General features: G+C 42.3%; 1 protein-coding gene across 12 annotated transcripts in view; it reads right to left on the bottom strand.

Annotated features, from left to right (window-relative positions):
• Positions 1–13,119, bottom strand: part of atxn2l (ataxin 2-like) — a 47,238-nt gene that overhangs the window by 32,945 nt on the left and 1,174 nt on the right. For 8 of the 12 annotated variants that reach the window (XM_084678439.1, XM_084678445.1, XM_084678437.1 and 5 more), the window contains exons 4-9: positions 13,020–13,091; positions 12,546–12,738; positions 11,344–11,465; positions 10,889–10,980; positions 7,764–7,979; positions 5,604–5,923 (exon numbers count right to left, since the gene is read on the bottom strand). In XM_084678439.1, coding sequence (XP_084534565.1) covers positions 5,604–5,923; positions 7,764–7,979; positions 10,889–10,980; positions 11,344–11,465; positions 12,546–12,738; positions 13,020–13,091 — 1,015 coding nt within the window. Of the gene's footprint in view, positions 1–5,603; positions 5,924–7,763; positions 7,980–8,164; positions 8,215–10,888; positions 10,981–11,343; positions 11,466–12,545; positions 12,739–13,019; positions 13,092–13,119 lie in introns of those variants that run through there. The other 4 variants (XM_084678446.1, XM_084678449.1, XM_084678447.1 and 1 more) reach the window with 4 other exon arrangements.

The following is a 13,119-nucleotide window of genomic DNA, read 5'->3' as shown; positions in this document are numbered from 1 at the left end:
TTGCTCTTCGCATGCGTCCCGTTTTCGTGAAGGATTTCTCTCCACTTGTCAGCCAAGCCTCCCACTGAACACGGAGTGCCACCTTAAATGCACGATTTACACTGATGTCAAGCGGCTGCAAATACTTTGTTTTGCCCCCAGGAATCACAGCTGGCATTGAGTTTGTCCTCTTGATGGCTTATTTCACAGAATCTGTTATGTGGGCCCTCATACTGTCCAACACGAGCAATGCCTTGTTCTTGTGAAAGAATCCTCCCGGTCGCTTGCCGTAACACTCAGTATGCCATTCATGCATTAAGGCCTTCCGTCATCCATCCTTTCTTGTTGACTTTCACAACAATTCTTCTTGGGAATTTTTCTTCTGGCATGCGTTTAAAAATCAACATTGATGGAAGCTTTTCTCCCGTTGCCGTGCAGCTCAGAACACAGGTGAAGTGCGTTTTTTTCATTCCCAGTTGTTTTCAGCGTGACGGATGATCAGAGGTGTCAAGTAACGAAGTACAAATACTTTGTTAACTTACTTAAGTAGAAATTTTGGGTATCTGTACTTTACTGAATTATTTTTCAGACAACTTTCTACTTCTACTCCTTACATTTCACGCAATTATCTGTACTTTCTACTCCTTACATTAAAAAATAGCCTTGTTACTCCCATTTCAGTTTGGCTTGTTTTCATTCCGGCTTGTCATTGTTCAAAAAACACTCACCAAAAAAATCGCCTATCCAGATAAATCGTGCCATCCGGATAGAGTGAATTTGATTGTGGTTGGATGATAAGTATAAACATATACCATTCAGACACCCTATTGGTTTGTACGCGATCAATCGCACCTGCACATGATGCAAATTATGTCACACTCGAGCAAGGAAATAGCAGACGTACGTAGCCTAAGATGTTTATGGCAGAGACTCAAGAGAACTCGAGCAAAATGTCCCAACCAAACACCAGCGAGGAGGTTGGTAGCCAGGAAGACCAGCCAAGCCCTTCTACATCCCTGGCCGTACCTGGAATAATTTTTCAAAATGGTTGGATGTAAAAAAACTGGACTGTAGCCTACCAAGTAGGCTACCAGAGCTGTTAGGTGTGTTCAACTTCATGCAGCACCGGCGGCGCCGACAGCCGGCTGCCTTGAAGCTGAGAATGCCATTGGCTGCTTCAAGTCAGCCGGGCTGCAAGCGGCTGCAGGCGACGCCGGCGCTGCATGAAGTCGATTGCACCAAATGGATTTCAAAAACTTGCTGTCTAATTTGAATAAAGGCTATTGATAACATGCCTCTGAAGTTTGACTTTTTGCACCTTTACAATACTAGGCAACTAGTCATCATATCTTCTGCTTCATGAAACACATGTTAATGCCAAGTAGTACACATATATGGTTCTTTAATGTATTTACATTGTACTAAAATCCGTTCATTTTCACTTCGCAGATGCAGCCCAGATTTGCCAACATTGACATTTCAAAATAACAGTCATTATGGCCTTTAGAAAAACTTTTTTTTGGGGGGAGGTGGGGTCGTGCATTATAGGCCCCTGTGGTGCGGGGCCTAAGCTTTTATCCTTAATGGCATTTTTTCCCCCTTACATTTCTTCTTTTACTTTAATACTTTAAGTAGTTTTGAAACCAGTACTTTTATACTTTTACTTGAGTAAAAAGCTTGAGTTGATACTTCAACTTCTACAAAAGTATTTTTAAACCCTAGTGTCTATACTTCTACTTGAGTAATGAATGTGAATACTTTTGACACCTCTGCGAATGATTCACCTTTCCTGTTGACAGTTTGAGTGAGAGGCAGGTCAAACGTCATAGGAACCTCATCCATATCTACGATGTTGTGCGGGCAGATGGAATGCTCCGCTATCTTTATCAGTGAATTTGCGGAAGTTTGAAACTTTTTCCTCGTAGTCGGGAGGGAGCTGCTGACACAGACTTGTCCATACCCTGATGGACAGACCTTTACGTCTCATAAATCTTAGACACCATGTGGTCTAGCTCTAAAATCCTCAAACTTCATTGCGGTGGCGATTGTTTTGGCTTTCAGCCAGATCTGCACAGTTGAAACACCTCGGCCGTCTGCTTTGTGTGTGTTGACCCAGTCTTCCAGACCCTTTTTTTTAAGTTCGGGCCATCTTCTTTTCTTCCCTCTGAAAGCTTTTGTTGTCTTTTTGCACTGAGTCAGTTCCTCACGCTGCTGTCTCCAACATCTTATCATTGACTCATTAAGGCCAAGCTCCCATGTAGCAGCTCTATTTCCTTTTCCAACAGCCAGATCAATCGCCTTCAACTTGAAAGCTGCATCATATGCATTTCTCTGTGTCTTTGCCATGATGAGGGTGACAAAATGACTACCGTAATCAGGATGATGGGAAGTTTGAGCACGCTCGATTTACTTCACATTATGTGACGGTGCTCAGTTATTTGGCGGCATGAAGCTTGTGAAAGCGAGAAATATCCATAAATTAGCTGCGTCATTGTATAAGCCGCAAGGTTCAAAGCATGGGAAAAAAGTAGCGGCTTATAGTCCGGAAATTACGGTAGGGGTCATAGGGTCAATTTGGAAATCACTTTTAATTAAGGGATGCACCAAATGTTCGGCAACCAAAATTATTTGGCCAAAAACACCCCAAAAAATACTTGGGGTGAAAAGACTGACTAAACAATTATGTTTTTGATGACGCAAACTAATAGCAAAACAGCAGAGAGACGCGTGCAAGCTTTATAAATGCAACAAACATGTCGACAGCGAGGAAACATTTCAAAGTGTCAAGAGAAAGATGCAAAAATGTGGTAGCGTGGTATAGTTAGTTTGAAGTTTGATTTTCAAAAGATATTTGGACAGCCATTGTTGTCTCATCTTATCTTGCCGATTTTACTACATGTTCCCCCAGGGTTTAGCACCGCACGCATCAGCCTTTATTTACAATCCACCTAGCTAATACAAATGTTTATGGGCCATCAAATTTCTGAAGTAGGCTTTTGTCTAGGATAGTATTTCTCAATGGGGGTGGTCCCAGCCACCCCCCCAGGTGGTCTTTAGAGTACAGAGGGGGAACTGGAAGCAAGATTTTGAAAGGTGTGCGTTGAGTTGTTTTTTGAGAAGGCTTTTAAAGCTAAAGACAGGGCTTTTTATCGGAATCGCACAGATTCAGTTCTTTGGACAGTGCTTGGCCTGTTACAATTAGGGTTGGGTACCGAAACCCGGTCACACTATGGAATCGGACCGGATTAAAATGCAAATTTCGGTTCCACTTAATGTGTTGACTGAAATATTTTCCCTCTGTCGCTCTGAAACAGACATAAAAATATCACACTTTCTCTTTAGTCTACCGTTAGCTAACAACCGTAAATGTAGGCTACTTCTAAAATGCCATATTTTCCCTCTGGGCTCACCAAAACAGACGCAAAAGGATATCAACCATTCACTGCACGTGATTGCTAGTAAAAATATTACACTTGCTCTGCTAGTCTATCGTTAGCTAGCTAGCTAGCTAGCTTTTAGTGCATTTGAAATACCTAAAGCGAAGCAGTTGAAAGTGTGACTGTATTTCACAGCCAAGGATTCCCACATCGCAAAATGCAACAAATGTTTCAAAACGATTACGTGCTATGGGGGAAGCACGTCGAATTTATTGAAACATGCGGCAACACACGGGATACTTCTTAAATCAGAGGGATGCACCGTGACCAACAGCTTGCGGACATCAGTCCCTGGTTCCGGGACAGCCTCCCCAATTCGTCTGCCCTTTCAAACTCATACCTGTGTGTACAGGCTTCTTCGACAGAGTTTTCTCCTGTGCAGGATAAGCCATAAGTCAGGAGATGTCGTATCTTGCCCGAGAAGGCAAATATGATAATTTTTTATGCAAAAGAACTGCTTAAGTTTGAAGCTTGTTTACTTACCATACCAACTCAACATTTATTTTGTTGTTACTTGTTAACAGTGTAACTTATTTATTGTTAAATTATTGTAGTTGTGTGTTAGATGACTTTGGTTTACTTATTATATATTTAGTAGGCTACTTTTAAACATTAATATATTGTTATATTTAAATGTAAAAATAAAAACTTAAGAGCCTTTCCTTGATGTAATTTTTCAGTTTTTCAAGAATCGGAATCGTTTAGGAATCGGAATTGTTTTAAAAGTACCGGTTCAGCATCAGAATCGTAAAAATCCAATCGAAATCTAAACCCGAGTTCCCTACTTGTATTTCTCACACTGAGAAGGGATAACTTGTCCCGCTACATACAATAAATGGACGAGGCGGCGCAGGAAAACGGAGGAAATTAGCTTGCGAGTTGATAGCTGTCTGTGAATTTACTGCTACCTACCAGCCAATCACCACCAGCAACCCCCCCCCCACTCCCTGTATGATTTTGGCCGTGATTTGGTAGTCTGAGACAAATTGAGAATCCTAAAAGATTTCTATAATCCTAAATGATTCCTATAATCCTAGCCCAAAAATTCTAGTCGTTGATTGCTTATTTGACATGTTCCCCAACCCCCAATTAATGGCCGTGCGATAAAACTTAGCCTCTAAGCGATTAAATTCTGTCAGTTTCAGAAGATTTTCTTCTGCTAAGACGAAAACCAATAGGAATGCAGAACCTGATGACGCACTTAGTGAGACGAGATGTTGTCTTGAGACAAGACGTGGCTCAGCGCCAACAAATGTGTCATGGATTGATGATGTAAAACTGTACCAGTGTCTGTTTTTTGCATCTTGACCAGTGCTCGAAGTGGGCCGCTACTCACTGGTACGCAGTACCGGCACCTCTACATTTTACTCTTAAGCGTACCGGCACCAAACAACAACAAAGGGTGCCCGACAAGGTTTTATGGCAATGTTTATTTTACACAAAGCTCAAAAAACTATTTTGCGCTCAAATAAAAGCCCAAAAAGTTGTTTCGCGGGCTACCCACCCTCGCATTAAGTATCGAACTCCCGAACTAGCATCACATTAACAGACTATGCATTAACAGGGCAGCTGTGGTGGCGTATACGGGGGCCGGTTCTGGATCAAAGTCCAGGGCTATTTTTACTCCCAGTCCGTCCCTGTCGCCCCGCAACATTAAGCCACCACCCTGATAAATGCATAGCCGCGGGAACATATTTTATGTTGTTAATAAATAACAAATTGTTGTTGTACCAGCAATATCTCCAAGTTTTGTTTTTCGATGTAGGAATCTCAAATTTCATTATGATTTGCCAATGCAAGAGAGTACCAGCACCTTTTTTCCCCCACTTCAAGCACTGATCTCGACTGTCACAGTCTGACATGAATGACAACTGAGATCCAAGAGTGTGACATGGCTTACAACAGGGATCATGTTTGTATAGTGTGACAAGCAACAGTCGCAAAGACTATTAAAAAACGATTTGTTTACAGGAATTGTATAAAATAAAAATTCTGTATTTCTGTGGCAGCACAATGTTGAGAATTTTTTTGTTGTCTAGTCTTGTCATTTAAGTATTTTAGCTATACCAATATTTATTTATTTTTATTATTTTTTGTGCCCAAGACTTTTGCAAAGTACTGTAGGTCTTCCTCTAAGTTGGATCTTCCGTGATCATGGACACACATGCCCCCATAAACAACCCTTACCTCCATTGAGTGATGAGCGTGATACATCAGAGAGAGCCTGTGGGTGAGACAGGGAGTGAGGCAGCGACTGATTACTGGAAATGGGTGGGCCACTTGCAGTTGGGCTGCTCTGGGAATGGTGGGGGGAGTAGGGTCCTCTGACAGACAACGAGCTGCTTTTATCAGAGGAGGACCTGGAGGAAGAGCTGGGAGGTACCGGCCGGGAGGAGTTCGGAATTCCTGTTCGGTTTGGTAAGGGACCAGAGGCTCCACCCCGCAAGCTGCCAGGAGACACACCCATTTCTCTGGCTCTCTGAGGCAACGGAATGTATTTGCCATCCCTGTGAGGAAGTTAGTGAGACAGTGAGAATGAAATTCCATATACGAAGCTGCACACAACTGAATCCTCTAATCCCAATCAAATGTGAATATCTTGCACAGGTTTTCCCATACATTTATGTGCTATGTAGTACTGAACATAGATATCTAAACCCCTCAAAAAAAGTTCGGAAACGTTATTTCGGTCAATTATTCCTCCCCTTCAATAATACCAATTGGTATTGTATTTTATATCATTGGAAAACCTGATTAGTCACCTTTACAACAAGGTACAACTTGTAAAGATTGTGCATTCGTGGAATGAGCAACAACTAACCGTGTGGGTAGCAATCCAAAAATGTTTGCCAAAATCCCCTGCAATATTCTTCTGTTGGTATTCACTCTCGTTTTGAGTTGCTTGGTGGATTGGATAATTGCACTCTCCCTCAGTAATAAGGAAAAAACAACACATATTGACCATTTTTACACTTAATTCATTTTACACTGTCAGGGACCTCAGTAGCATGTGGAAGATCCATACACTGCCACAACAGCTTGGCACCTCCTCCTCATGCTGGTCACCAGCCTGGTCACACACTGCTGTGGGATAGCGTCCCATTCCTCAACCAGGATTTGTGGCAAGTCAGCCAACATGTTTGCGTTGGTCACTCTGGAAGCACGCCCAAGCTGATCCCACTTGAAGCTCAAAACGAGAGTGAATACCAACAGAAGAATATTGCAGAGGATTTGGGCAAAAGAATTTGGGCAAAAGAATTTGGGCCGCTACCCACACGGTTAGCTGTGTTGCTCATTCCACGAATGCATGATCGTTACAAGTTGTACCTCGTTGTAAAGGTTACTAATAGCCCTTTTCCACCAAAGCCGGGCCGGTGCTGGTTCTGGGCTGGTGCTTATGGGGTTCGGTGCTGGTTCTAATCTAAGAACCAGCTTGACTTTCCACCGACAGAGCCAGAGTAGGGCTACCACGTCATACGCTTCCGTTGTCCTAGCAGCGCAGCATGAAATAATTGTAACAAGTCTTTACAACATTGTCACATACAACAAGTCATAAAACATTGAAGTCATTGTAACAACAATGGAGGAATACCTACCATTTACAGCTATTCGTGGTCGCTATGAAGAGAGGTTATTTTCAAGAAGAACGGTAAGCTAATTATCTTCAACGTTTTGGCTGTTAGTATTATAGCTAAACGTAGCCGCTCATGTGGACTATACCTGTAAACAAACCAACATACATGATTTTACCTTTGCAGATCGTTGAGGGCAAATCGGAGGTCACATGTTGTGTTGACATACCCCCCTAACGCTATTGGTGGGACACAGTTGTGCCAGATTTCACCCCTGCACAGTTTGTTCAAAACGTCTGAGTGTCCCGGGAGTCTTTTGAATACATTTGCGATCAGGTTTGGCATCTCATGGGCAGAGTGAATACAAATTACCGTCTCGCTGTCCATTGTATTAGCTGTTGTACTGGTCTTTTTTTAGAAGTGGCGGCGTAATGTATTTGTTTTGGCACGCGACGTCACCGGTTCTTGTTTCTGGCCCACCCTAAAGTTGGTGCTGAGTTGGAACCTGTTTTTTGAACCGGAGCCAAGTTTATTTGTGTGGAAAACCAAAGAACTGGTTCGAGAATTGGAACCAGCCCAGAACCAGCACAGGCCCGGCTTTGGTGGAAAAGGGATATAAATCAGGCTCTCCAGCGATATAAAATACAATACTAATTGGTATTATTGAAGGAGAGGAATAATCGACCGGAATAACGTTTCCAAACTTTTTTTGAGGAATTTATGTTCAGTAGAGGTGTGCCTGTGCGTGTGTGTGTGTGTGTATGCATCCATCCACCTGCTGGCGGAGCTGCCGTAGCCAGGGCTGCCCCTCTCCCTCTCCTCCCTCTCTCGGACCACGGCGCTGTACTTCTCCTCCTCGCTCTTCCCCTCGTCGTTCTCCAGTGAGACCCGCCGGCGGTACTGGGAACTACCCTCGATCTCGTTGGCCAGCCTTGCAGCCCTGGCCTCCCGCTGACGAAAGCCTTCAGAGGTCCCCTTCTCCAGGGGCAACCTGGGAAGGGAGGGAGGACAGAAATCAAGGAGGAAGGAGAGAAAAAGTATTATTATTATACCATTTTGCTTAGTGTTGTCTCTTTAGACCAGGGTTCTCCAATCCTGGTCCTCAAGGGCCACTGTCCTGCATATTTTAAATGTTTCCCTGCTCCAGCACACCTGATTCAAATGAATGGTCATTACCTGGCTTCCACAGAACTTGATAACAACCCATTCATTTGAAACAGGTGTGCTGGAGCAGGGAAGAAACAGGACAGCGGCCCTCGAGGACCAGGATTGGAGAACCCTGCTTTAGACTGATAAAAGATAAAAACACAAATAGATACAGTCTTATTCTAAAACTGGGACAAATTAAGAAGGTCCCTAGATTACGTTGAAACCGTTCCTAATGGAAGCTTTTGCCTGTTGGTTCTATCAGTAGTTCCTTTTTGTTGCCGGTTGAACTTGGCTAGATGGACACAGGGCTCCAGACTAACTTTTTCCCTTGGTTGCACTAGTGCGCCTAACCTTTTTTATTTAGGTGCACCAGCACAAAATTTAGGTGCACCCACATTTTTTTGTAGGTAAATATTGGTTTTATTTGAAGCACAATTCAACTGTATATACAAATCTTGTGATCAGTGCTTCACTGAGCTGACAAACTAAAACATTGCAAGCAAAATAAAATATTTCATAATAGAAAGTGCTACTGACCTAACATTTCATGGCTCAAAGTCTTATAGCGGGTCACCCCTTGCTGTCGCATGACCTTCAGATGGCCAACACCTGTAATTTGGCTTTCTTGCCCTTTGGCCTTGGCTAAACCAGCTTGCCACACTCTCCCTAGCATCAAAATCCCAGCTCCATGGGTTAGCTCCATGGCGCAGCTCCGTAATTCAGGGGTGGACAATTAATTTTGACAAGGTGCCACATGAGAAACTTGAAATGTGTTGGAGGGCCGCATCAACAATAACTTAATTCTTCTCACTATTTATTTTCCCCCATTGTAAAAAGCAGTAAAGTATATATTTTGATTAGCTGCTACTGGTCATCAGAAGAATAAGAATATTCTGTAAATATTTATATTAGGGCTGTGAAAAATATGCGTTATGATTAAATTACAGGATTAATTTGTTATTTTTGATTAACGCATTTAACATAATATACCCACAATTCCACCCAATCTGCAATTTCTGGATGAGAAGTTTGTGTTCGAAAAAAAAACTAAGATGCAACATGCAATAAAACCAAAGTGATATGCACACTCTGCAGGAAGACATTATCGCTCTGGATAAGAACGTCTGCTAAATGACTGAATGCTAAATGACTGAATGTTATCGTTACACCGAAGCAATACCAGCCTAAAGTAACCTATACCACCTCAACGCGAAGCAGGCGTTGGTCGGCGAGGGGAGTTCAAGTAGAATGCGCCAAACCACCCTCACTGAACAGCGTAGGGCCCTCACTTAGTCTGCCTGTGACAAGGTGACTAGCACAGTTGCCAAATGTATTGCAAAAAGCTGAAGACCGATTGATATTGTTGAGGACGAGGGGTTCACCAAAATTTTGCGAGTGGCAACGGGTGACTCGAGCATCAAGGTACCGCAAAAACAAAATGACAAAAATTCGGAAAATAGGTAATATCAGTCAGATGGCTGAGCGGTGAGGGAGTTGGACTAGTAATTAGAGGGTTGCCGGATCGATTCCCTGCCGAGCCAATGACGTTGTGTCCTTGGGCAAGGCACTTCACCCTACTTGCCTCGGGGGGAATGTCCCTGTACTTACTGTAAGTCGCTCTGGATAAGAGCGTCTGCTAAATGACTAAAAGTAATATGTAATTAATCATGATTAATCCACAGAAACCTGTGTGATTAAAACAATTTATCATTTCACAGCCCTAATTTATATAAATATTTTACATGTTGGTCAACTAGGAAAAGACTATCGAAGTAACAGTAAAAACTACAATAATCATTACATCAGTGATTCATTTTATTTGTAACTAGTTAATCTTCACAAACACTGAAACGTTGTTTTGCATTATGTTAAAGATTGGTCAACTTGGAACAAGTGCATCGAAATCTGGCTGAATGTCTGAGGTGGATATGCGAAGGACAGCTGACGGAATATGATCCGGGTCTGCAATTTAACTAGCAAACCATTAACCATCAGCCCCACGCCCACTGAATCAATCAAGTTCTTATTATGTCCGTGCTCGTTTTTTTCTTTAGTCCTTTTGTGCCGATTCAAATTATAATCCTTCAACAGAGCGACCTGTTCTCCAAAACTAAGAACACAGCTTTGACTTTGACCTCAGTAAACAGATACTTAGTAGCCCATGTCTTGTTAAAAACTCTACATTCTGTATAAACCTTTTGTTTTTCATTTGAGGGCTAACCAACAGCTAACTCTCCTGTCGGTGAGGTTGCGCAAGCGCATATTTGTAAATCGCCTGATAACTAGTCTTTCAGGACTACATATTTACTACAGCTCAACACATTTATTTATTTTTAATTTTTGATTTACCTCACGCGGGCCGGATTGGGACAGTCTGTGGGCCGGTTGTGGCCCGTGGGCCGTACAATGCCCAAGTCTGCCATAACTGATTCTCTGGTGCTCAGGTCGTAATTTCAATCACGCAGCACGGAGCAGTGTAAGCCTACAGGAATATCTGGACCACAGCCAATCAGAGGCAAAGACCCGCCCCATCTCTGTCTCTGATTAGTTTAGACCACGATATGATCTAACCATGAGTGTGAGTTCCATCAAAGAAGAAACAAACGCTTCGTTCCTGGAGAGGCCGCGGAGGTTAGGTGCACCGGTGCGACCTAGGAAAATGTTTAGTCGCACCCGTACAAATTTTGGTCGCATAGAGCCCTGAGATATTCAACTCTTCCCTCGCTAATCTGCATTGAATAGACCACTCACGTGTACATGGAGAGGCTGGAGTCATAGGTGGATTTCACGCCGTACGTCTCCTCATTAAATTTGAACATCTCGCTGGCATCCCAGCCATTAGACTGATGGAGAAACAGAAGGCCAGACCATCAATTATGTGAGAAAATCCCTAGAGTGGAAGAATCCTCAGCAGTCATAGTGTTGCATGCAATGTAGTTGGTAGAGTTGTGCTTGCCATTGAAGCATCAAGAGGGAGGCAGATTTCTAGACCAGATTAAAAGTGTTCTACTAGGGTGGGACGTCCACAGAAAAATTATCTTTATTACGGCCTGGTCGAAACACAAGGCATTTAGCATTCTTTTGTAATTTCAACATTCTGAGGGGCTAAATTGTATACTGATAGAATATTAATGGGCCTGTGTATTAATGGGCCTGTGTAAGTGTGGGCCTGTGTGTGTGTGTGTAAGTGTGGGCGCGTGTCCTACTGCATCATTCTCCAGGTCGTAGCACTCTCCGTTGCTGTCTCCTCCATCCCATCTCTGCAGCACCTTCTCCCTGTGCTCCCCATTAAGCCGTGTCGAGCTGATGGCAGTGTCTGTGAACGTATCTACACACACACATTTTGTATTTCACTATTTTTAACAGTCTATATTTACACATTTGAGAGGACCATTGTTGTCCAAATGTAAAAATTCTGTGCTCTATAAATATATACTGTTAACTAAATAGCACAGTTTGGGTATTTTCCCCCAGTGCTGATGAAGATAAATTAAATGAAATTTCTACTCAGAATGTCAGATAAATAAAATAATTCCACAGGTAGCTATTGAGTATTACAAATTGTTCCAATTCAACCAATTTCACACCAGCATTGTCAAGACTCAATCTCAGTTTGAATTGCCTGTTCAAATTCTAAATTTTTATTATTCACATAAGCTTGTGTTTATTTCTAACTAAGAACCATCACATCTTCCAATAACCAAAGTTTCTACCACCATTTCTCCTGAACGGTCTGTACTCGTGTTCATTCATATGCAGAAGTGGTTAAGCCCCTCTCACCAATTAACCCAAATTGTGCAAAAGGTGTGGGGAAGGTAGACAAGACTTGTATATAATTTATTTTGACTGTGTATGCATGTTTTGCGTAGGCAAGCCACATACTTGGCGTGCAGCCCTCCTAACGTAACAGGGAATGGCTTAAGTTGTTGGGAATTAAAACTGAGCATTTTTTTTACAGGAGGTCCTCACAAAGTTTGATCTGCAGTCTAGGAATGTCCCTCCCTCTTGATGCTGAAGAGGCTACTAAGTAAAATCACTAAATCAGCATCACCAACTTTATTTTTTGCTGCTTGCAAGTTGCTACTTGCAAGATTGCAGGTGTAAATGTGCCTTCAAAAAGGTAAGCAAGCATGACTAGAAATTAGATTGTATTCTTGGTCTTAGAGTAGTACCTTGACCCTGTCAACTAAATGGAAAATAATATTTAGGATGCTGCCCATTTTTATCTTATGTGAAGGCCTTCAGTCAGCTAAGTCACCTTGGTTGTATTGATCACTGTGAAGTCCCAGGATTTCGCAAATCAGAACCTTATCTTTTAGTAATATTGGTCTTGGACTAATTGACAGCCCAAATACACATAGACACTCATGTTGAGTGCTCCTTTGACCATGTGTGCATTCACACAAACCTCTGATGGCAAAATTGAGATCCACATCTCGACATGTCATGGTAACAAGGTCGGTAGGACTGAAGATCATGGTGTCTGTGATCTCCTCAATCCTGGGCGTAGAAGTTGAGCTTCCACCTCCTCCCTCTCCACCTCCTCCATCCCCCTCTCTCTCCTCACTTCGTTTGTGGACTGCATCCACGGCCAGCTCACACTGATAAAAAAAAGTATATATATATATATATATATGTATATATATCTATCAACTACAGAGGAATAGTTGATGATGCTTGAAATAAAAAATATATAAAAAACAAATGTCTTGTGGTCTTAAATCTGGCAAGCACTTTTGGGCAGTAAGGTCAAGCTCAAACATTGAACACATTTGAAGTATTCAGACCTAGGTATATTGATTGACATCTCATGAAAACATAATGGCTGATAAAAAATATATATCTTTGAACCTCTTAATAGTTGAAGATCATTTGTAATTACCCGCGAGCTTAGAGTTTTGAAGATTCCTTCATATGCAGAGCCATTTTTGACTTTTACGTCACAGGTTGAACCCTAAGGAATATTACATTTAAATTGTTAG

The sequence above is a fragment of the Hypomesus nipponensis genome, chromosome 17 (assembly GCF_054491055.1).
Source record: "Hypomesus nipponensis isolate SF chromosome 17, ASM5449105v1, whole genome shotgun sequence".
Taxonomy (NCBI): Eukaryota; Metazoa; Chordata; class Actinopteri; order Osmeriformes; family Osmeridae; genus Hypomesus; species Hypomesus nipponensis.
This window is presented reverse-complemented; position numbering and strand designations above follow the sequence as displayed.